Genomic DNA, 25,147 nt, shown 5'->3' with positions numbered 1-25,147 from the left:
ATATGTAACTGTGAACTCGTGAAGTGGTATTAGTATCCTTCTCCTAATTATCCTTCATTCATGTGTAGTGAAGAGCAAAAATGGTCAAAGAGCACCATCCAACCATATAATATCCAAACATATCAAACTGACAAGGCAGCACATGGTCCAACGAAGTCTTGTGGTCATTGTTCTGTTCATTAACCCTTTGCAGCTTATAAAACAAACAAGTCTTGAACTGTGCCATGGACACATATGAAAAACAAATAGGTGAGACGTAACAGCTGTTCGCCAACAAAAACATCGTTCATAGCCTACCTTGATATAAAATAAGATAAACCCAACCACTGCATCTCAAACTTGTTTTTATACACTGAGGACTCGCAGTCATACCTTTTAGAGTCTCTCTGATATCGCTCAGCTGACAGTGTCCAGTCCATTATTTGTCCATCTCTTATATGCGCCTCCTGTAACGCGTGGGATAACCGTCAAATTAACCTGTCATTTTGTTGCAGATGTCAGAAAACCAGACTCATAGCTTCGAATGCAATACGAGGATGCGCAGTTAATTGTCATTGGTGTAGAGTCAGTGCAAGCAAACCCCCCGCGGTCCAGTACACTGCTGGCAGCTCTATATCGCACGCGTCAGGAGATTCTACGCTGCGCGAGAACCAAATTAAAGGAGTCTCGTGCTGATTGTGCCTTCATAGCTCTACAATTAAAACAACAAGCGTTCACCGTGTGCTTGTGTTTGCCGTTAATAGGGTCACTTATTACAGCTAAATTTTGGTTTTGGTCAATGGGATTATTGTGTAGGATAGGTTAAATACTGATAGGCTATATTAATTGAAACAACGACGATATTGACTAACCTGTAAAATTTCCGCCATAAATGTCACTACAGTTATTATTATACGAAAATATAACCCAATTCTATTAGACTAAGTTTCTTTATTTATTTTCAAATAAATTAAATAATAGGACTGGTTTAGTAGGCTATGTCATTTTCAATCGTGACACGTTCATAAACTTTTCTATGCTTATCTGATTATATAATGGTAAATATTACAATATCATAGCACGGCAACAAGATCAGCAATAATGATAAGCCTAATACTCACAATAATAATAATAAGGTCATATAGATCATAACACAGTCTCGGAGGTATAGATTGTCCTTCGCCTGAAATTTATTTTCATCATGAAATGCGATGAAATGTTGGATCACAATAATTAGGAACAACAGGGTCCACAGATCCCTTCACTCGATTAGGACGTTCTTTTTTATTCTGGACGGCAGTGACTGTAACATCGAGCTATGGTGACCCATACTCCGAATTCGTGCTCTGCATTTAACCCATCCAACGTGCACACACACAGCAGTGAACACACACACACACACACACACACACACACACACACACACACACACACACACACACACACACACACACACACACACACACACACACACACACACCGTTAACATACACCCGGAGCAGTGGGCAGCAATTTTATGCTGCAGCGCCCGGGGAGCAGTTGGGGGTTCGGTGCCTTGCTCAAGGGCACCTCAGTCGTGGTATTGAGGGTGGAGAGAGCGCTGGACATTCACTCCCCCCACCTACAATCCCTGCCGGCCGGAGACTCGAACCCGCAACCTTCGGATTACAAGTCCGACTCTCTAACCATTAGGCCACGACTTCCCCTAAACGGTGATGGGTGTTCAACGCATCACCGTTTCCGTTTAATAAACGTTTTGCACCGTTTTTTCGGGGCTGAAAGCAGCCCAGGTTGCAAACACACAGTCTACCATTGGTCAGAAAAACATGTACCACGCCATTGGTTGAGTGGATTGTCATTTATTCTGTCCAATACCATAAAGCCACTTAAACCTCAGAATAGATTAAAATTCCGGTTGTTGCTGTTAGTGTGTGGCCGCGTTTAAAGATAGATACTAAATATAGATTAACAAAGTGATAAAAAAGCCCTTTTATTTTCCTTTATTCGCTATTTAATTAGTATACAGTCTGGAAAAACATCTTCAGAACCAGCTCTTTTCTATGGCTGAGCTTAAGAAAGACGGATAAATTTAACACAGTTGGTCATTATTTTGGCAGTATTTTGAGGATGGCAGTATTTTGGCAGTATCCTGGCAGTATTTTGAGGATGAATTAAGGACAATGTAAGCTTGTATTACATGTGATACATCCTGGTTACATAACTGAAGGAACAGCAGAATGAAGTAGCACTTCTCTCTCTCATGAATAGGGGAGAAAAGAAAGACAAGGAAGAAAAAAGAAGGGAGAAGAATGAAGGAATAGCTCACATTTATTTTAACAATGTAACAATTATTGGTCTGGCTGAAAAGGCGAGTTAAGGAGTTTGGTTCAGGTCACATGTGGCACGTTTTTTTTCTTGCCTTTTTTTACTTTAAAACCTCAGATTTTTAAAGGTGTTAATATCCTATTTCTAAGATCATTACAGATTGTTGCTTCACATGAGTCCGTTGAACACTGAGAAAAGAGATTTTTAGCATATTTTGGTTCTCTGTTTCTCTTTTTGGTAAGCAAGGAAACAATTTTCACTACTGGAGCAACACTTAACTTGAAAAGCATAATTATGTGTTAGTTACTAGTTCATTTACCAAACAAGCCCAACCTTCTCAAATTTACCCACAACAACATGGAAATAAACAAATTGTTGTCAAATGTTTTGGGGTGACGAAAAACACATGGGACCTCTGCCACCCACAGCCATCTAAAAGTCGTGCTGGTTGCTGCTTGCTGAGCATTTTAAGGCCACCTTGTGGCCATGACTTGTTAAAGCACACTTTTAGATTCACAGGAAGACAATTTCATTGATCAGACTCCCTGACAATTTTCAAATGTTCCAAACAGCCGATTTGTTGTTTATTCTGAGGAAATAAGTTTATTCTGAGGAAATGCACTGTTATAACTATGGAGGTGAGCACACATTGTATAAGAAAAAAAGTGGTAGAAAAATTTATAAATTCCTGGCAGAAAAAAATAGCAGTAGTCTTACCGTTAATTATTATTTTTGGACATTTCCTAAAAAACAAGTCAATGCAATGTGTAATTCAAAACACCTGGGAAAAATCCATACAAAAAAAAAAAATCCTTTATATTAGCAAAGGACATTCTGCCAATTTTTTTCTGCGTTTCGAATTTGAGTTTTCTTAGATTGCAGAAAAATCAGTACCTTCAAGTCTCAAAATATTTGTACAAACATCTGAGACCACATTTATTTTAAATCTGTAGATAAATAGGAGGTTTTTGGTTTATGAGAAATAAAAAAATAAAAAAAGAATTGAAGAGAAAAAGAAAAATGAATTGAAATATATATAAGAAATATTTAAGATTCTGCACAATTTTTTTAGGTCACTGAATAATAACTGTAATTGCTTTAAAAAATGTTATGCTTATAATATTATTTAAATATATATAAAAAAAGAAATTTACTGCAAAATAGAAGCATTTTCACCAGTGCTGTCAGATATTTGACCCTTCTGCATGTATGTAACAGCCTTACATGTATAAAGAACAATTTATGACTGCATGCATGAGTAAGAGGGGTTTTGGGGTGGGGTGTCATTAACTGGCCCCTCCCTGTCTTACCCAGTCATCACTCAGTCCTTCACTCGTCCCTGGGTTTGTTTGGAGCTGTCATAACAGCCTGTGATTCGTCAGCCATTCCTCAATGTTTATGTTAATATTACACTCTGCCCTCCGTGTCCACAGGCTCCCATTTTTGTTTTTCTAATTATCGATCTGCTCGCTGTCATGGTGACCCCTGAGGGAAGAATCCATGTGGAGGCGAAATGGAGCCAGAGTTGGCAGAGAGTGAACAAATCCCGCGCACGAAAAGGGGAAATGCACCAAATTCCACTGTGCTCCCCTCAGAGCAGCAGGGCTGGAGCACAAGCTGCTGTTCCCAACGCAAGAAAAGACTCATCTGGACAACAAAGCACATACATGGGTAGTTTTTATTACAATGACATCCACGGGAGTCCGTGAGTTTGTCTGGCATCCACACGCTAAAACACTGATTTAATTATAGAAGTTATAGTGATGATCAGTCATGAAAAATTGCTGTGGATTATTTTGGCTTAAAAGTATTTTATTTGCCTTATAAATAGTTTTAATTAAAAACAATATTTGAAATGACATATTTTCAATTTTTTTTTTTTAATATTCACACATAAAGCCTTAGCCTATTTTGTTTTAATATTTGAGCAAAGGGTGTCTCTCTCTTTCTCTCTTATGTTGGAAAGTCTGATTCATTTCAATCCTCTCTCTCATAGTTGACAAGTCTGATTAATTCTAGTTTAGTCAATCAATTAATCCTAAATGATCCTCTCTCTCTAGTGTTGGAAAGTCCAATTCATTCTAGTGAATCAGTTCATTCAGACTGTTCATGTAAATGAACAGATTCACAAAAGTGATTCATTTATTTGACTCTCTGTACTAAATGTTCACTTGGTTATGTAAATTAGGTTGTTTTTGTTGTATTTAGTATGAATTTGCCTGTTCGGGTTTGATACTATTATTTAATTGAGATTCAATCAGAATCCCTCATTGTTTTTGTGCCTACAAAATATAGCTCTGATTAAATTATAAATATTATATTTTCATTTATAAAAGCAACTGTCATCATTATAATAATAGCGATTAATGTGCATAATAGAGATTAAGATGAGAAAGAATAATTCTAGCACATGAAGACATAAAAGTTACAGTTGGACTTCCTTTGTTTCTGAAACCAATGATTCTAGGGAAACTGAAGAATTGCTCCATCCCTAGAAGCCAAAACAGGTCCACTGGCGCATAATTCCTGTTTAAAGACATTCTTGAACATTGCAGTGTAATAATTCATTAATTTGAAAGGCGGTGGAATGCTTTTCATTAAATGCAGACAGATGGTTAGGTTTTCCCTTAGAGCTGAATATGAACCAAGACGTCATGCTCACCTGTGGCTTTTGGGGCCGCTTACTTTCAATGAATGCCAATATAAAAACATCAACAAACTGAATTTTAAATACTTGCACATATCTTTATGAGCCAAATGATTTACAAGCCTCACTGGATACGTGCTTGAAAAATGTAACAATTTATTCACAGGCCCTTGTAAAGAGCTAGTCTTATATAAATATACTTTTGATTAATAATGTTTTTAATGTTTAATTAATAAAGCCTAATATCTCAAGTCACGTATCGTCTCTTTAAATTTTCAAACAGGCTCCAGATGTGCTGCCCATGACTTAAAATTATTAATAAACACGTTTGATATAATATACAGTTACAGACTTAAAGAATGTTATGTTCATTAGTGTATGTGAAAGTGGACCCACTTTTACCAGTGCAGTTCTGTACATCTGCACCACAATAAAAATTTTAAAATCCCATCAATCCCTGTTCTCACATCAAAGCCTGCAGGCGGATGACTGAATGTTCTTACTATAACCCTGTTGATCATAAATGATTTCTATGTTTGTTAGTCTGCATTTGTGGATTGTGTATAGGCAGTGTCAACACTCATGAATGTTGCAGCTATAAGCTCAGTTCTGAGATAGAAAATAACATGGACAGGATCCAAAAACATTATGCCCTATATAGAACATGAAATTACTTTACAATTCAATTCAGATGATTTAGTACTGATGTGCACGCAAATATGGTGTATTGAGCCAATTCATTCTATATGGGCACGGAAATTAATACATGCTTTCTTTGTGATGGCATTCACAATAGAATGCATTTTTGCATTCCATTGCACTGCTTATCATTGCTTTTCTATATAAACGTGTCAGATGAACATTTTTAAGCATGACATGTTGTTCTAAGCTCAAGTTAAAATAAAAATGCATCTCTAGATTTTCTCATGTTCTATGTGAATGGCCCCTAAGGTGTAAAGGGGGCCTGTTCACGTAACGCATTTTGTTTTCTGTGCTGATTTTTAATAGTTTTTCTACACAAACATGTGCTAGACTAGCGTTTTGATGGTTTTGCTGCCTCCCACAGTTTTTTTTTTTTTTTGCATATAGCACATGCACACTGAATTCTTAAGATGCTATGTTATAAGTTCAAGTCGCGTTTTATAAACCATATGAATGTGTTTTGTGTGAACAGCCACTAAATGAGTGTCAAAGAGTTTCTATTAAACACAAAGGCAGAGAAGGAAATCAGTTTCACCTTTTCTTCATCTAAATAAAACCAAGCAGTTGTGGATGATTAAATTTATTTTTACAGCATCTCGTATTGACATTAATGTCTTTGTTTAATAAAGAGCCCTAATTTCCTTTCATCAAGTCTCATGACAGCCCTACTATTTAAATCTGACAACTGAGCAGAATAAATGCTTACATTAAGTTTACTCTGTTCTGCACTTGTTTCTCCCAGTATCTCTTTCTTTCTTCTTTCCTTTTTGCAAGCATCTGTATGTGTGTGCATGTGCTGTGTGCGTGCACATGTCAGTGTGTGTGCCAGTGGAGAAAATTAAAGGCAGACTTTCCGTGGCAGGCATCATCCCCAAATTGCACATTTGGTGGGGAATTTGACCTGGCACGAGATGTGACAATAATATTCATTTCAGCGTGTACCCCCCTGCACCCCCATTTACACACAGTAGAGATCATTTCTGAAATAGAAAACCCCAAACTAACACAGAAAGAAAAGAAGAGTGATTGAGAGAGAGAGAAAATCATTTCTCTCAGTTTTGGACAGATAAAAACCAATGGTAAGCAGATCTAAGCGTCGGCTATTTGGAGAAGATATGATGGATTGTGGCTTTAATAAAGATTAATGACCAGATTATTTCTTCACTGTAAAGTTGAAAGAATAGACTCTACTATGGAATATAAAGCTAACTGTTACCTAAAGTGGAGAGGGATTCTTAAAACAAAAGCTTTTGACCTTTTCTTTTGATGTGTATATTTGTTAAAGGTCTCTGGCTGACCTCATACCTTGTATTTCTATCGCTTATGTCTTTGATTTCTTTTCCTACTCAAGTTTGAAGCTGCATAGTGTTAGTCATCATAATCCGAACGTAGGACCCTTGATGAAGAACTGATCATATGTCTGAATTAACATCTTAAATTATCATCTCCAGAAACTGACCTTTCTTTTAAAACCTGAGGAAATGGTGTGACACAACCTATTTGCGTTGTCCTGTGGTTTTAACAGGCACTAGGGGGATTTGGGTGCACGGTGGATGTTGATCTTTGTGTTTGACTCGGGCGCCGTTGTCACAGTGCTGCTTCCTCTCCAGCAGCCCGGCGCCGCTGGGACTTTCTGTCATCTCGGCCCTGCTGGCAAGAGTAATGAAAGCAGGAAGTTATCCAGCTCAAATTAGTGATAGTTTAAACACCGAGGTCAGCCTAAACAGCCTGTTCCACACTTCTTGAATATATCAGCAAATGTGTGACAAGGCCTCAGATCCTGTCAGCAAGGTAAAGTGGGAACTTCAGGTTTGATGTTGTTCGAGAAATGCTTGTTTCTTCTCATTTTGGTAATATGCTAACATTTTGGTGAAAACAGCAACTTTTATTAGTGTCAAAAGGAAGTGTGCTTGTATTAGACTAGGTATCTTGGAATGGACCTTGTAGTTTCCAGTCAAGTTTTCCTAGTACTGGCGAATCAAAACATAAATAAATGTTATTTCTAACCACTTCCTTTCAGTGAAAGTCTACTCATTCAGATGAATATTTTGGCTAACATGAAAGGGCAAAGTGCATCTGTAAATACTCCACAGGATGGTGCTCATGAGCTCGTCATTATCTGTCTTGTGCTTGTTGAGCTTATGAACACATTTATAGAAATTTACATCTGTCAGGTGACAGTAGTTTGAGATATATCTCAATTTATATCTGAATTCTGAGATTACATCTTGCAATTTTGGCAATTTTATTGGGATTCTGATTTAGCTCACAATTGTACTTTTTTTTTCTCTGTTTTCTGAGTTTAAATTGTCCAATCCTGTTTTTTTCCCGCCTCAGAATACAAACTAAAAATTACTGGGTAATTGTGGCTTTTTATCTCTTTTTCTTCTCACAATTGCAAATTTATATCAAGTTTATAACGTTTGTCTCCGAATTGCAAGAAAAAAAGTCAGAATTTTGAGATAAAAAGTTGCAAAAACAAGCTTTCATAGTGCTGCTCTTCAGAAGACTTGAGAAAAATATTAATTCTCCATGTGACCCTCACTCAATATTTAGACATCCTAAGAATGAATTTTGCATCACATATTCTTGTAGCTAATACGGAAGGTCTGCTGTTATTTATTGACCCCTTCAAGGTCAACTAAATGGTTAACTGTATTTCATTAGGAGGGTTTTTATTTTTTAAATGTAATGCCAAACCACACAGAAGGAAAGACAGATTTGTGTTTCTTCTCCGTTCCTCACTCCAGAACAGGGAGAGTTGAAAGCTGTCACCAGGCTGTGCCAGGGCTCACATGTGTTTTGCTCTGAGCCATGTAAACCCAAACCCCAATCCACTTCTCCATTGCCCCGTTTATAAATAAAAGCCTTTTAACAGTGCATATTTTAAATAGTTCAGCTGTTGAGGGAATAGATGTGACTTTTCGTGCCGGGGGAAGCTGAAGTTGATTATACGGCAATGATGAAGACTGATGTCACATCAGCCACCAGCCTTGTGCATACTGGCGGTTTGTTTGACAGATAGAAATGAAAATACATATTCATCCAAGTCTGAAACGTCCATACAGCCAGTTAACGTCCCCCAAATATCTGTTGCATAATAATTAGCATCCTTTAATCTTGTAGAGACAACCCATAATTGCAGACACAGTGAAAGTGCAGCAAAATAGAAAGCTATATGGCTGCCACTGGAGAGTAGATCTTTACTTTCAGCAAGTTTATGTAAGGTCAGTATTTTTAAGGACTATATATAATTTTTAGTAAGAGAAAATTATACTGAAAATAACTTGTGGGAAACCAATTAATTCTTCTCGATATTACCATTCAACACACACACACACACACACACACACGTTTTATGGGGACATTCCATAGGCGTAATGGTTTTTATACAGTACAAACTGTATTTTCTATCGCCCTACACCAACCCTACAACTAAACCTACCCCTCACAGGAAACTTTCTGCATTTTTAGATTTTCAAAAAACTTCATTCTGTATGATTTATGAGCTTGTTTTCTCATGGGGACCTAAAAAATGGCCGCACAAGGTCAAAATTTACTGGTATTACTATACCAGGACACACACACACACACAAAAGTGGTTCAGTGTCATTTGCCTTATTCCCAGCATGCACTTGTCATTTGTTTTGTTTATGAACTGCAAAGTAATTATTTTTTATTTTTTTAAGTACATTTATTTTTTTAAGTGTCCTATGATTTTCAATTCCTCTAATCATATATACACAGCTATTGACTTTATTTGGGTTTCACATATTTCCGAAATAATACTGAAAAATACGGTACTTTAAAACGAGTCACGCTCGTTGTAAGACAGTTGTAAGGGCGCGCGCCACCTAAAGTCTTTGTAGGATAAATTCGTATGATTTATGAGCTTGTGTGATAATGGCGACGCGTGGCGATGGATGGGGATTACGAAAAATTGTTTTGAGTTCAATGAACGGAAAAGTTCTTAACAATTCTGTAAGCTAAAAGAGGTCAAATCTAAAACTTGGAGCATGAGTCTGTACGGTAAAAACGTGGTAGATTCTAAATCATGGCAACTTGACATTTTAAGTTAAATCATTACTTAAATGTTTAAGTTAAACATTTAAGGACATTAATTAAACGTAGCAAACTGCTTTCATATTTTTCAAAGCTCAAGGAACATTTTTGTTTTTACAGTGCAGTGTTAATAAAGCAGCCAAGTAAAATCCCACAAGGGAATTTCACCATACATTTAAAATGCCAATCAATCCATATGAAAGGCCAAAGTGCTGTGTTTTTTTTGTCACAAAGATGATTGTATTTTCCTCTGTAGCTAACCCAGCAGGTGGATTGTGGTCTGTGAACTCTGGACGTCAAAATCACATTTCATTCAACTCCATTCAGCATCAGGCTATGTCAGCACACAATGCCATCTTGGCATTCTACCGCACACTGTAAACAGCTGGACTGTATTTTACAAAGGATAAGTAACTTTTAGTTTGTGCAAACTCCAATCCAAGCGCTTACATTAATAAACTGGCCACATGTTCTCAGCACCTTAGCCAATTGCCAGAGGGCTGACATGGAAGGCGGTAGATTTGTTATGGAGCGAAGGAAAAACGACAAGAAGGGAAACCTGTGATTCACGAAACGGAAAAGGTCACGGGAAGTAAGTAGATGCACGCACGCTCAAACTTACTCCAAACATCTCCATCTTATCATACATATATTCCACACACATGCTTGTTCAGACTCTCCCCCCCATGCTCACTTTGACTGTCTCCTCTGTAATAGGCTCCAGATGTGGTGCTGAGGGGGTGAGGTGTTTGTATGTCATCTGCTCGGGCGGCTACGCATACACCCATCCGAGGGGGATGCTGTCAGCCCTGATGGAGGGGGCCCGGGCCCCAGGCCTGAGGTGATGGGGCTGGGGGTGGGGCGAACGGGTCACAGCCTACGCACATCTGGAAGCACTTCAGGTCAGCAGGGCCCGGCTGCCTGAAAGGTGAGATGCTTCGACCTGACCTGAGCAGCACAGCATGGAGAGCATGCAACAGTCTGGATGGAGAACAAGGTACTAGCATATACACACACACACATACACACGAGTCATGTCGCTAATCAACGCCCATGGGTGTAAACACAGGCCTTGGAAAGCATGCTTGGAAAGCAATTTCAATAGGTTGGGCTGAGAATAATGTTGAGAAATAATAACAATCTCATCCCCTGCCTTTGATTTAGTGAATATCTCTGAATTTCTAGTGTTTCTAACTTATAGTCTTGCACTTGCTTAAAGTGGATTTGACTATATTGAATAGCAGCTGAAAGTTTCAATATGTGACATCAGCAGGTTATCAATAAATATGTAAATGATATAGAGTAAATTTGTAGCATAAAGTAAATGTCACAAAATCACTTTGCGGATCGCCATTTCAGTTTTAACATACACTGAAATACATTATATTTTAGCTGTTGTAACTGTTGTTGATCATTATATATTGATAAAGCCTTTAATTTTCATCATCAACATCATGTATACAGCATTCTTGGATTACTGGGAAAAAAAATCATATCAGACTCGATCAGTTTGTTTATTTTAGATGTAATTAAATCTGCAAAGCTTTTGTTTTTAGTGATTCTGCAACATCTCTTATTTTGACATTAATTTGCTTGTAGTCATCAACACATAGCTTAAAAATTATACACTTTAGGAATTTTTTTTACTTTATTTTAAGTGTAAAAAATATAGACATATTTTCTTCCTGTATTTTATTTCCCCCATAGAAATATAGGGGTAACTGGGATTTGCTTCCCATCATGCTGTGACATAAAAATGCTTACTATTGTGGCTATCTACTCGTATTATATAGGATATAATTGGTAACCAGATTTAAACTTAAACGCTCTAAATTTCCCCAAAGTGATCACATCATACACATGTAAACGTATAGAGTTACAGATGTTGCTGCGAACTGTGCGAGTGAATGGCAAAACTGAAATTCATGCTCAAAAAGCATTGTGTATCAGATCTAGGATCTAATCTGTTCTTAACATTTGGAGTAACATATGTTCAGTACAGATGTTAAAGAAAAATATAACACTACTCCATCATAGTGCACTGAGATTCTGTAAAAATAATATTGAATTTGCAATTCAATTTAGAACAATCAATTGAAACATATGGGGTAATTATTGTGCCTAATCTTCACTCGCTGCAAAAATAAAATAAAAAACCAATATATAAATTGAATTTGATTTAATTAGTGGGGCATTTTCTTTCTTTGTACATCGGCAAACCATGAGGAATCAACATTTGCTAAAACAAAAAGTTCTGAGCTGTTTAGACAGGATCAACACAACCAGAAAAACATAGCTTAGCGGCATTGCATAGTATCGTATGATGCTCTAAAATTATTTTTAATAACACGGGTGTGTTGCCTAGTGTGTTCCACAAAACACTTAACCTGCAAAAAATTTGAACAGTCAGAAATAATCTAGGTATATCGTAGGATGAATCTAAAAACCCATATTTCTTTCACATAGTGTCAGGCACAATTGAAAGCACACTGATGACCATAAAATCTATAATATGAAACAAAATTAATTTTGGATTATTTATTTTGTAGCGTTGGTGTTTTGACTAACATAATGCAAGAAATGTTACATACGGATATGTTTTGTAAAGTCATGTTGAAGTAATACTGCTGCCTGCAACAGTTTCTCAAATATGAGCATTTAGCAAAAATATATATGCGTGTCTCTTCAGCTGCGGGATTCAACACAATAGTATTAGATTTATTGCTTGAAAATGTTTTATTACTATATGGTTTCCAAATATAAAAAGGAAAATATAATTGCTAGAAAAAATCATCACCTTTGGAAAAAACTGAAACATAATGTGTTAATGTACTGTGAGCGGATACATAGGTCACCATGGGGCACAGTATTTACCTTAAACAGTGGTGTAATATTCAAGACATTAAAAGATGTAATCCGACCTCAATGCTTCCATCAGCGTGGATAGCTTTAAACATCTTCTGTTTACTTACTAAAGTCCACAAATGTGTCTTTATTCTACTGGATGTAGACATGGAGACATTTTGGGTCAGTATTTTGCCAAATCTCAGCATTAAACTTTTTGTGTAATTTAAACCATTCAGTGGTGAATGGTGAACAACAGTCCTCCTTTGTTTGCCATGAAAGTGTCTTTACTTTCCGTCTGGTCGACCCAAAATAAAGCCAAAAAAGAACAAGGAAAGAACAGCTTACAGCATCCAGACGCACCGTCTGCCACTTCTTACAGATTTAGCAGAGCCCTGCTCGTTGATTTGTTCTCCAAAGAGCCTGCGCTGTCTTTACAATCTTCGGATCAGTACAAACTGAGATTAAGTTTCTCAAAAACATACCTTCATCTGTGATGAAGAAAAAAGCCAAATGATAGGGACGCCAATGCAATTCCATTGTTTTAGGAGGGGGTGAAATGTCACATCCACTCTGCTCTTGACACTGCAGAAGGCCAAACTAATCCAGCTCCTCTGCGTTCTTCTCTTCTCAACGTCTCTTGCTTCTCTTTGTCCCCTCATCTTGTCCCCTGTTTCAGGCTTAGTTGACAGTGGGCACCTGGTTGAGGCTGTACTCTTTGGCCTTCAGTCTCAGGTTAGCAATGCTGTTGGCCATATTCATTCCCTGGGTGGAAGTGGGTGGGTAGGTTGCCATGGTGCTGAAAATAAGATACGAGATAGTCAATATAAATGTTAATATGTTAAACGCATTTCAAATTCAATTGACAAATAAGCCCCGAATTAAAAAAGAGAATGTTTATTGTCTTCATGTGAATCCAAAATATAGTGCTTAATTTTTCAATTTAAATGATAAACCATTAAAAGAAATGTAAAAAGTACTTGCATTCTGCGGGCAGCATTTTCTGTGGCATTCGCATTGGCCCTCCCTCCGGCCTTGGGTACCAGCTTAAGAATATATAAATAGTTAATAATTCTTCATAAATACTGCATTAATATGTATGTATTATACGTGCACAGTAATGCGTTAGGTGTGCGTTGAAATTGTGCAAGCTCGTTTTACTGGCATGATCGCTGGTCAAATGCGTATCCATGCCAGAAAGTGTTCCCGGTCGAGTTGCATATTTCAGCTGCTGGGAAAAAGGTATTTGGCCGGAGTGGCAGGGTTAGTTACTCTATACGGCTTTTAAGAATGAAGATTACTGTAAATCATAACCAAAGTGTAACTAGAGTCACAAAAAATCCTGCCCAATGGACTTTTCTCCTCTCTGAAAGTCAATTTGTATCCAATGGCCCAAAGGTCATGAGGGTCACAGGCGGATTTAATATGGTTTGTTTTCAGATTATCACTTCATCTTCAGGGGATCGGACCACCATCACTTTCACAAAGAGTGGCAGAAAACGACCTGCTAGCCAGTCCTTGTGCTACTTTAGACTATTTGGACCTACACAACGCTGCTGGGAAAAGCAGGGCATTGCCGTTTCTGCTTATTTGCCGGCGCAGCCCTCCAACTCCACCAAAATTTTTAAGTAAAACAAAAGAGCTTAAGAATGAAATTGTACAAAAAATCTAATCTAAAACATTTGGAAGAAGAAAACATGGGCAACCTGGAGAAGATGAAGTCACTGCGGGAGAGCAGAAGAAACATACAGAGAGGAAATTAAATGAAACCACAGCGCTATGATGAGAAGGATTCAGAGAGTTACCTGTACGGGGCTGCGCTCCCCCAGGACAGGTAGTCATTTGGACGGGGTGCGGGACGGGGGACGATAGGCTGCTCCACCGCCGTTACGTCGCCTGAGTATGATTTGAGAAGCGAAGCATTCTTACTGGCCAGCATCGCTCGCTCGTTGCGCCGAAACTTTGCCCGTCTGTTTTGGAACCACACCTATGAGATCACAAGCCGAAATGACACAGTATGGTGTGACACAGTATATATTTAGTGCACAGCGATAAAAGATAAATTGCAGAGCAAAGCAGATTCTTAGACTCAAGATATAGCTGGTATAATACTGCCTGCATCGAAAACAAAAAAGGCTAGATCAAAGCTATAAAGTTTCAGAACTTTTTGTGTTCTGTGACCTTAGATGATGCATTTTTCTCCTTGAAATAATTCCTGATTCACATGATTGGCTCAGCTGTGATCAGAGTTCAGAAAGCAGAGTGTGAAGATTGATATTATATCAATCAAAATGCAAAATGCAGTTTCAGGCTTGACTTAGCTCTGTAGGACAATATTTCGCTGCACTTTTTTAAATTCATCCTGATCTGCTGGTGTACACATGTACACATTTTTTGCAGAGGACACATCAGAGGTTTGAAGAATGAGCAGACGCGCTTGTGAAACATGGTTGGAGACAGAGCGGGAAGCCCAGATCTCGAAGCCTTGGCTGCAGCACCAGGCCTGGTGGAGGCACAGTGTCCGGTTACGCAGCGCCTGAGGAATGAGCTCAAAGTCTCTTTTATCAAAGCATTTCTGTATTGCTCCCTTTCTGGGACACATTAATTGCAGATGTGTTTGTTCTATTTCTTTCCTTTCGTTCTCCTCTTCCTTCTCTTGATCTATAAACGGGAATAATCCCCATCTTTCTACAAAAACAGTCTCATTACAGGAGAATGTGGAGACTGGCTGCAGCCTACAGCATGTGTGCTGAGAGGCAGAGTGATCGGGTTGGGATTTTTAAACAATCATGCTGAACTCTGACGATGGGGCCGATGACAACACCAAGCTTCAGTGTTACCATCACGTACATATGTAACTGAATCTTTGCTGAAACCTTGAATTAGGCAAGTGGTTAAATTTTCTTTTGATTTTGGTCATTTTTATTTCTAAACATATTTTAATTTTGATGCATTAAGCTTCAGTACGTTTTGTATTCAATTCTCAAAATTGATGCATTCTCTAATCAACTAGTAAACTAAAGACCTGATTGTGGGGTGTTAAGTTTACCTGAACTCTAGCTTCGGTGAGATTGACCCTGCGTGCCAGATCTTCTCGAACAAAAGCATCTGGGTAGTGTGTCCGCTCAAACACTCGCTCCAGCGCTTGCAGCTGGCTGCTGTTGAACGTAGTTCTATTCCTCCGTTGTTTCCGCTTCTTCTTTTCTTCTGAGTTCAGCTGTTCATCTGGTAAAGCACACACATAAATTTGTCTCAGGAGATGCAGCTTTTAGATATTTCAAATTTAATCTCCATCAGCAGGTGTTTACTTCTCATTATGTTACTACTGAAGCCATTTTTTATTATCTTGTATGCTGTTGATTTACAAAAAAAATAAAACAAGATCTTTCTGGGATTAATATGAAAAGGAAATCATATATATATATATATATATATATATATATATATATGTGTGTGTGTATGTATGTGTGTGTATATATATATATATATAATATATATATATATAATTTATATATTTTTGCAAAGCATAAATCATAAGCAACTATTTATTAAAATATATTTACTTTTTTTTGCCTTTGTAGTGTTTTACAATGGCTTTAAAAATAACATTTAACACAAATTTACACTGCAACCAATAAAGTGATCCCAGTTATTAAACTAGTAAACATTACTGTACAATGTAACTAATGAAAAATGTTTTGTAATGAGACTAGACATTTCTCACAAGACCATAAACCCACAAGAGGGGATAATTTACCCCCCCCCCCCCCCCAAGTCATTATAAATATAACTTTTTGCTTTGCTTTTTTTGTTTTTTGCTTTTTGTCGTGGAATTCTTTAGATCACAAAAACAGAGCTTTTGTTCTTGCTCATGTTTCATCTTCAGTTTGCACTGAAGGAGAGATTTACATTTCATGAGAAATGTTACTTCTGTTCTTTAATCTGACCAACAGCAAATGCAAAATATCCACCGTTTGTTTCACTGGTACTTCTGCAATCAAGCAAATAAATAAAAGATAGAAAAGGAGCATGTCAAAACAGGAATATTTTGAAACAACGTTTAAAGAGCCTATTCCCATCAGTACTTTACAACCAAAAGCACAGAAGTAACTTAGACTCTCATGAGACTCGATAATCATTCAACTGACAGCACAGACAAACTGCAGCCTATGAGGTTGCCATCCCTTTGCTTTTCATGAGAACAGTAGTTCCACGGCCATAATTTTCCAAAAGGATCACAAGATGAACACTGACATTTGACCTAGGCATAGCAGGGGGTATAGGCCCTTTAGGCCTGTTGGAAGGATTGTTAAATGCCAGCATTTTATTGGTTCAATTTCAGATTGTAAAGGTCAGTTTAATTACTATTATACTTCCTGTTTGCTACATTGAGCTTTTTATGGGAAATGCTTAAAAAAGCTTCTACAAAATGAGTCCAAGAGTTTTAGGAAAAACACTTTTACTATTACATTGTGTTTGAATAACTCATTCTGATTTCCCTGTATTTGTAATTTCTCAGTATCTTGGAACAATCCTCATACAATGACAATAAGAACATATATTTTAAAATATAGGCCTTCATTTTGGAGGCAAATTTAATCAAAATGTCCTTAAAAAACATAAAATACTTAGTTAACATGTAAATTATAATCCAAAAGCAAACTCACGTTCTCAGAGTTTGAAATTATAGTTGTGTGAATGATGTGTGAGTAATGTTGATTTGTGCACCAAAAGAGAACTAACGCATTTAAACTTCTACACGCGCGCTGGGGAGTAATCAAAGAAAAAAACAACATGCAGACTCATGTCAAACAATGCAATAATGACGACAACCTTTTCATACATTTACATAAAGATTTATAGGTCTTAAAAAACAACAAAAAGCTGTGGAAAAACTTTTTTTATTGTGGATTTCACTATAGCTAGCCTACATAGGCTATACTAAGAACGCATAAGAACGGCAATGTACAAGTAAACGTGATTACCTTACATTGTTACGCTTAATAATACTTAATAATAATAAAGAAATAGGCTAAATATAAAATTGAAAGTGTAATGTAAAAAGTGGGGCCTACCCGTAATAGCTAAATTTTAAGTTAATAAAATAATTCCACTGTAACATAAGTTTGAAAGAAAGCAACAGGCCAAAATATTTTTTCCCCGCAAAACACGATTTATATTTGTACACATAAGTAATGGATCTTTGCTATTTGATACCATAATCGCATAGCTATTTTCTCTGGATGCAGTATAATGATGACAAATTATAGTGTTTAAATGAACTGAAAAGGTCCAGAAAGTTTTTCTAGGGCCCTTTTTATCTTTAATATTTTCCTTAGACCAAGAAAACTGAAAAATGACAGAGATGTGCCTGTTATTCATAACTTTTTTCACCGTTGCAAATGTTCTGCTAATTATAATATAGGCTAAAGCAAATTATAAATTAAAGTCAATTTCAGGAAGCAGTTCTGCTCATAAAAATGAACAGAAATTTCGCAATGTTTACGGTGCCATATTTTCATTATCGCACAACGGGCTGGAATGTCAACAGTCATAAATTATGTAAATGCATTCACGACCCATAAACTTTTCTCGTGCGGAATAATTTTTTTCTGCTAGTAGCCTATTTATTTCTGGAGAGAAACTTCGCATCACCCGTCTACACATTTGCTAAACTGTGTAGTAGTAGGCCTATACATTTATAAATTAAAATGTCAATTTAATGATTAATCTTTAATTATTTCGTGTTTTACTACACCACACTTGGGTTACAGAATCAAATAGGGTAACCATTAAAATTTGACAGTATTTTTGTATGCAATAGGCTACCAGTTAATTTTATATTGTGTTAAATGTTGGGGCTATTTATTCTATATGTCTACAACAACACTTGATTTTCCAAGGGAGTGTGAGCAGACTTACTCTCCTGTTGTGTTGTATCACTGCCGCTGGTTAAACCCGGAGATTCCAGCATAGTCCTGCCCGTTTCGCCAACCCTTTCGTCCGCCTGAGAACCGACCATTTCTCTAGCCTCCTCTAGATCCAACAGGTGGCTCACCGAGAAGTTCTTCTTGGCTTGCAGGTTTTCCAGGTTGGCTGTAATGGGACTCTCCAGTCTGCTGGATATGGTTGCTTGTCTGTCCATTACATGTGCATAGCTAGAAGTCATGACGCAAATACGATACAAGAGAAAGAAAAAAAAAACTGGGCAAGTGTATTAGGTTAACCAAACAGGTCCTCCTTGCGTAAATCTGAAGACAACCTCATAAGGACAGCGCCTCCAATCCGATGACTTAGCTGCCTTTGCTCACTATGACAGCTTATCCAGGTGGAGCAACGTTTAAACTTGATCTAAAACTTTGTGGAACTTAATAGGACTAAGACCACGAAGTCTGTTGAATGCGTCCATTCAAAGCCATATAATCTCTTTCTGCAAAGTATTGTTGGTTAAATAAGAAAAAAACTCCCAGAGCTCCACGGAGTTGTTGACTGAGCGCTGATCCAGAAATGCTGATGCCTTTCAGATGCATGTGTGTAAAGCAGCGATAGGAGGCAGGACACTCCACCGCCTTCCCTAAGATGTTGGCTCTCTCCTCTGCTCCACGCCGTGCTCTCCGCTCACACGCACACACACACACACACACAAGTTCTGGCACTTCAAACGGCGCGCTCACTGGCATGCAGTAGAGTAGATTGTAAATGAAGAATTGAGACCCCTGGGAGAGAAGATGGAGCTGAAAGGCTCTCGTAATTACGTGGCAAAAGACATTGTGCTGTCTTTGACTTTTAACAGCCCCCTCCCTCCTCCATCACAGCTTCCCTTCGAAGGTTAACCCTCCCCAAACGCAGAATTCCAGATTTCTGTCACTTATTATCATTTCGCTCAAAACAATGTTCAAGTGAGTGGTGGCACAAGGACATTTGTAAAGTTTGTAGGAAACGTCCATTAATGGGATGGTAGGCTATAGTTTAATTAAACTGTAGTAATTCAACTAAAGGTGTAGTCATCTTTAATTTTTAAAAACGAGGCCGCAAGGTTAAACAGTGAAAGAGGCCGTTTAAACAGAACGCGTTTTTGCATTTAAAAGTGGAATGGGAAAAACGCCTCATCTTTAGAACGTTGTGTCATGCGCAAAACGCGACAAAAAACGCTAGATGTGGGCTCAAAAGACTCAGTTTAGCGCGTTTACATAAAAAAACAGAAAAGAAAACAAGCTCAGTAGAATACAAACTTTTCTGTGAGAACGGCCCCTTAATGTCCTGTGTCACAGTAATTTTTGAGAAGGCATTTTTGATCATGCATTCAGCGTTTTCGTTGGCTTCCTTGCACAAACTAAATGATGATGTCTACTCTGTCTATTGATTCGTTCGTCGAGCGCCCTCAAATATAATGTTGGTTGCGTTCTTTCTAACTAATTAAAAGACCATTTAATTTCTCTGAATAGGCTAGCCTACCACATAGCCTATAAGAATATTCTGGTAACCATAAAAATGTTTAAACACTAAAACATTTTTAAAACAATGTTTTGTCATCCAGACATGGGCAAATATATGCTATCGGTCAAACCAAAAACCGGAGAAAGTTCTGGTTGCAGTGGCCAACACATCTCCAGCTGGGACGGGTGTAGTGTCAGACCACTTGGTGAGTTATAAGTGGCGGCTTTCACAAGGTAGATGTCCATGTGTTTCAATGGCAAAATCTATAGGCTCCTCACTGCCACAGACATCCCGTAGCTTCCAGCCCCAGATCTGGGAAAAGAACACTTGATGCCATCAAAGGAAAACGGATTGAAACCAGATGTGCTGCTTTCGTTCTTTCCATGTATTTAATTAAGCCGCTGTTGGGATGGAGTAGACCTTTTTCATCATTAGTTTTCCCTCTACATTCCCTCAGCTGCTAGCTCCTCTACAAGCGACTTCTCTCAAAAGGCCTGCTATTGGGGTGAAGGATCGTTCAAAAGAAGACAGTCTGTAAAACCGGTCCTTTCAACCACAACCAGCAAAACGTTTTTCAGTTCAATGTCAAATCCGTGTGGCACATGTCCATCATCGCTTGAACGCAGACGTCGCAGTTGAAAGAGATTAGGGGTTGTTTAAGGCCTGTCAAAATCTAAACTTTGAGAGTTTTTTTTTCCCCCCTCTGGTTTGTGATGACTTTGGACCGAGTTTAAATTTAGACAGATTTATAATTTGGACAGCTACCTTAAAGTGTGCTTCATCAAATTCCATTTATTTAAAATGAAATAGCCTATATTTCATCCATTTAGTTCCATAACTTTTCTGTGAGTTCCATTAATTTGATATTGCTGAGATAAAATTTAGGCTAAAGAGACTGCACTAAATGTTTTAGAGCTGAACTAGAATAAATTAACCTACGTTTTTAAAAAATGTATTCATCTCCATTTTCCAGGCCAGTTCTCCAGGCCTGAATAGCACAGTCTTCCCGATATCCTTAAGTTTTCCATGACCTTGGGAAGGCTGTAGCCTAAATAGATGGACAGAATAACGAAATGACAGGCTATTATATTTCGATTTAAAAATGTAGCCTAAATAAACACATTAACAATAATAGTAACAACAGTAATAATAATAATAGCATAATACTACTAATATTTTTTTATTGATTAAAAAACGCCAACGGACAAATTATCATTGAAATATATTTGGTAGCCTAAGTATTTCTCCCCTGTTAGGATTTTTCTACAGATGATTTAATAATGTACGTGCATAATTGAAAACATGACTCGTAACTCTGTGGATTGACTTTACTGCATTGTCATAAACACAGACTCAACAATCCAGCTAAACTCACGAATTACAAAAGGAGTTAATTAGTAATCGAAATAAAACCCAAAACAAGGACAATACACTTCAGTTCACGTCTTAGAAACCATATTTTGTATATGTATTTTGATTCTACAGAATCGTGTAATGGAAAGCCCATGACAGCCCACGAATTAAAAACGCGTGTATATTCCGATTGTTTAAAAGTATCCAGTTTACAGTAGTTAAAACAATATACACAAGATCTTCTTACAGGAAAATAATAAAGAAAAAGCACTGAGCAATTTGTCAAGGAATCTGTAGGCTACGACCATTTAATGGCCTTTATAGTCACACTAATATGGGGAATGGGACTTTATTTGGTTTGGTAGTATACCGCACGCAATCTGTTCTCGCATCAGTAGTGATAAATTATTTGCAAACATGTTTTAATAAGGCCCAGGTCTGACTAAACCAGCACAGAATTTTTTAGCCATAGGCTAATGTCTTAAAAACAGAAGTCGTCCAGTTATTGCTCACGACACCATTAACATTATAGGACTTTAACTAATTTTAGATGGAAAGTTGAGCGACAGGCACATCTGAATTCCCCTGACGCTATCCAGAGCGCGCGTGCATGTCTGCGCAGGATATGAAGCACGAGCACAGAAGGAGGAACTTTAATTGTAATTAGCGAAATAAAAGCTCGCGGTGGTCTAATCAGCACCAGGGGTCAATGGACAGCACTACCGCACTTGATCGTGTTTAACAGGAGGAATTCCGTCGACATAGTCGTAGTAAATCATATTTTGTGACAAAAAAGTTTTAGGCCAATTAAAATATTGTTCTCAGTGTTAAAATGTTCTGTTAAATCTGTCTGATTTATTTCACGATTTAATGCAGTTGGCTGAGCACTTCTTTATTGATTTATGATATTTATGTTTCTAACTAGCGTCTGTTCCTTAGGCTATTTTATAATATAAATACAATATAAAACTGTAAACATTTTAGATTAGGCTGCAACGTTTTTCTGTTTAGGATTTTAAGGTTTTTTTTTAGAAGTGGATTTTTTTTAATGTAGATTAAAATATGATGTTTTTATGGTTATAAGATGACTGAAGATGACTTTACTTAAAAGAAATAGCATTAACAGTCGTTGCTTTTCATTTTACAATATCTTGCATAAAGGTAATCATCATGACCAAAACCGGATAACCAGTGACTTGCCACAAGGCAGAATGTTTGAGTAAAAGTTGATCTCGTGCGCTTTTTTATTTTTTCCCTCGAGTTTCTCGGGTTACGGGGTCTTTTCAACCTGTCCCGACGGATGGAGGGCACATAAATCAGAAATGCGCGTTCACAAGCTTCACGAAAATCTCCTTCCCTGCATTTACTTCCAGGATTTGTCAGTCCTTGTTTTATATAGTCAAACCAGAATAGAATATTGTATTTCATATTGTGATTTCATACAACGGCTGTAATTAATACATTTTTATTTTGAGCATATTAAAATTAATATTAGTATCAACATTTTTGCTTTGGAGTGAAAGTGCAATGTTCTATCAAGAATTAAATTCTGTCTGAAAAAAAAAAGTTATATTTAATTTAAAAAGTTAATTTACAAATATATTTCTGTGTGTTTCTCAAGGGCTGTCCAGACATTACTGAATGGCTGTAACGTTTTAAGTGGATATAAGGAGCCTTATAGAAGTCGAGAGACATTTAAATGGGGTTTGTGGCTTTACTTAAATTCGTTTTATGAAGTAAACCATTATATGAAAATATATCAAGTTTCCATGTTCTTTACAAATAACGAATGCATTACCACTTTAAACAATGTTTAAAAGGCAAGAAATAATGCAAATGGGTTATTTCAAACATGCTACATGTGCAATAAAAAGTACAAGGCCTTTAAAATATTAAAACATTTTATTCACTAACAGATAACTTAAATATTGAATTCATAGCATACTTTATATTTATTATAATGCACACGAATATAGTCAAATGCATGACATTTATAATATATATATTTTAAAACCTCTTTGAATAATAAGATATAACCCTACACAGTGTTAAATATTTTAAGTGTTAGTGTAAAGCTCTGGGTGGTTTATCTGAGTTTTATTAGAAAAGTATAAATTATATATACACATAAAAAAAAAAAACTATGCCATTCAACTTCCCACACTCCAACAGTTTTTTTCCTCTACAGTACGAATCAATTGTTCTCATTTCTGCTGAGCAAACTGTCAGCTTTGTATGATAAAAATCCCTGCTGTTATTGATTTGTTAACATTCACATTAAGTTATTTTTATGAAAAGCCATATACAGATAAAAAAAATTCCATCATTCACTTGTGCAACTTCATGTGAAATAAATCACAACTACAAACCACCAAGCCATTTGCCACTATTCCATTTTGAATAATGTCAAAGTTATAAAACAATCAAGTTAACAATATTTAGTCTTTTATAGTTAGTGTTTTTAAGATGTACAATGTTTTCAAGCGATTGGTACTCCATGTACTTAATGGAAGACAGATTAAATTGTACAAATGACTGACATCCAAAGGAACCACAATAAAATACATAGTACTATTTTAACTGGCACATTTAGGATCATGTAGCACCCTCAATTAAAACCAGAAACCGAGCTTAACAGATCATAATCAACATTTTAGCCCTGTAATGTTAAGGCATTTTTAATGCTAGTAGTAATGGAATAACGCTCACAGTATTTGGAAACTTCACACCAATATCTGACTGAGGCTGCCTTTTATCCTCACAAAATGCAGGATTGTTGGTTTGTTCAACACTCTTACAATTTCTAAAGCTGGTAGCAAGTGTTATGTAAACCGTCATAAAGCTTCTATTAAATTGATGATGTTTGGAAGCTAGCTTAGCCCATCTGCAGAAACATCTGTTGCTTTGCTCTCCTGATTGTCTTGGCTGATCACTGGTTCTGTATGGGAACTGTCTTTGCTCATACTTGAGCCATCCACCTCTGTACACCCCTCTGTGTCTGCTGCAGGACCATTTTCAGTAACAGGCTGGGAGTTGTCCTCCCTCTCTTTGTCCTCTAGATCGGTTTCCTCTGGGCTGGAGATGTCCTCAGCATTAAGCTCTAGCTGAATCATCAACTCCTCCAGTTTGCGGGCCTTGCGGAGCTCATTCTGTTGGATGATTGCACACAGGTGCTCTGTCAGCTGCTCTTTCACCTCCGTTTTCCTGTGCAAATCCATCTTAGCAGCAACATACTCAGCCTCAGCTTTCTCAAAGCGCTTCCTGTCAACAATAAGAGATTGGCAGAGACAGGAGAGTTAGATGTATAGAAATTAGTGATGTCAAACGATTAATCGCGATTTTTAGTTTGTTACATGTATAAATTTCTATTAATATAATTTATATTATATATAAATATATTTAATAAACAATTTTTTTCTGAAATATGCACATGCATGTGCATGTATTTATATATACATCATAAATATACACAGTACACACTTATTATGCGAACAAAAACTTTTATTTTGGATGTGCTTAATCGTGATTAAACGTATGACATCACTAATAGAAATGCATATTCTAAGCTTGATATGCACATAGGAATCGCAACATCAAGATCAAAATATTTTAGAGAAAATTATTAAACAAATTCTAAATAAATAAAAATGAAAGATTATTATAAATTACTGCTAAAATATTCTTAAATAACTATTTATATATACATATATACATACACACATTACATACAAATATACATAAATATACTTTTTCTAATATATAGTGGTTAAAGAGTTCAAAAGTAAACAGAAGAACAAA

At 36.9% G+C, this 25,147-nt stretch overlaps 3 protein-coding genes across 4 annotated transcripts in view; all 3 read right to left on the bottom strand.

The window, feature by feature from the left end:
• LOC306880621 (myomegalin-like) overlaps positions 1 to 652 on the bottom strand; it is a 66,384-nt gene extending 65,732 nt beyond the window's left edge. The window contains exon 1 of the mRNA XM_079434254.1: positions 373 to 652. Within this exon, the coding sequence (XP_079290380.1) occupies positions 373 to 419 (47 nt within the window). The 5' untranslated portion in view covers positions 420 to 652. The remainder of the gene's footprint in view (positions 1 to 372) is intronic.
• Positions 653 to 11,885: 11,233 nt separating this feature from the next.
• Positions 11,886 to 19,172, bottom strand: LOC306880140 (paired mesoderm homeobox protein 1-like). 2 transcript variants are annotated; one of them, XM_079433469.1, is made up of 5 exons: positions 18,482 to 19,172; positions 15,609 to 15,784; positions 14,365 to 14,546; positions 13,544 to 13,605; positions 11,886 to 13,358 (listed from the first exon to the last, which is right to left on the bottom strand). In XM_079433469.1, the coding sequence occupies exons 1-5, from the start codon at positions 18,726 to 18,728 to the stop codon at positions 13,318 to 13,320; spliced, it is 708 nt and encodes a 235-aa protein (XP_079289595.1). In that variant the 5' UTR covers positions 18,729 to 19,172; the 3' UTR covers positions 11,886 to 13,317. The 2 variants fall into 2 exon arrangements, with proteins under 2 accessions (XP_079289595.1, XP_079289594.1); XM_079433468.1 differs by lacking the exon at positions 13,544 to 13,605 and having other exon boundaries at positions 12,247 to 13,358; positions 18,482 to 19,089.
• A 4,063-nt stretch (positions 19,173 to 23,235) lies between these two features.
• The window catches only part of LOC306880583 (RAB6-interacting golgin-like), a 3,786-nt gene continuing 1,874 nt past the window's right edge, over positions 23,236 to 25,147 (bottom strand). Inside the window, exon 5 of the mRNA XM_079434197.1 lies at positions 23,236 to 24,610. Coding sequence (XP_079290323.1) covers positions 24,220 to 24,610 — 391 coding nt within the window. The 3' untranslated portion in view covers positions 23,236 to 24,219. The remainder of the gene's footprint in view (positions 24,611 to 25,147) is intronic.

This window comes from Barbus barbus, assembly GCF_936440315.1.
Source record: "Barbus barbus genome assembly, chromosome: 14".
Taxonomy (NCBI): Eukaryota; Metazoa; Chordata; class Actinopteri; order Cypriniformes; family Cyprinidae; genus Barbus; species Barbus barbus.
Note: the sequence above shows the minus strand (reverse complement) of the source record. Positions and strands in the feature narration are given on the sequence as shown.

Excerpts from the sequence above, each read along its gene's own strand:
- LOC306880140 (XM_079433468.1), bottom strand. The coding sequence starts at position 18,728 with ATGACTTCTAGCTATGCACATGTAATGGACAGACAAGCAACCATATCC. Across the intron at positions 15,785-18,481 it reads TGATACAACACAACAGGAGA|ATGAACAGCTGAACTCAGAA; the intron begins GTAAGTCTGCTC and ends GTGCTTTACCAG. Across the intron at positions 14,547-15,608 it reads TCACCGAAGCTAGAGTTCAG|GTGTGGTTCCAAAACAGACG; the intron begins GTAAACTTAACA and ends GTGATCTCATAG.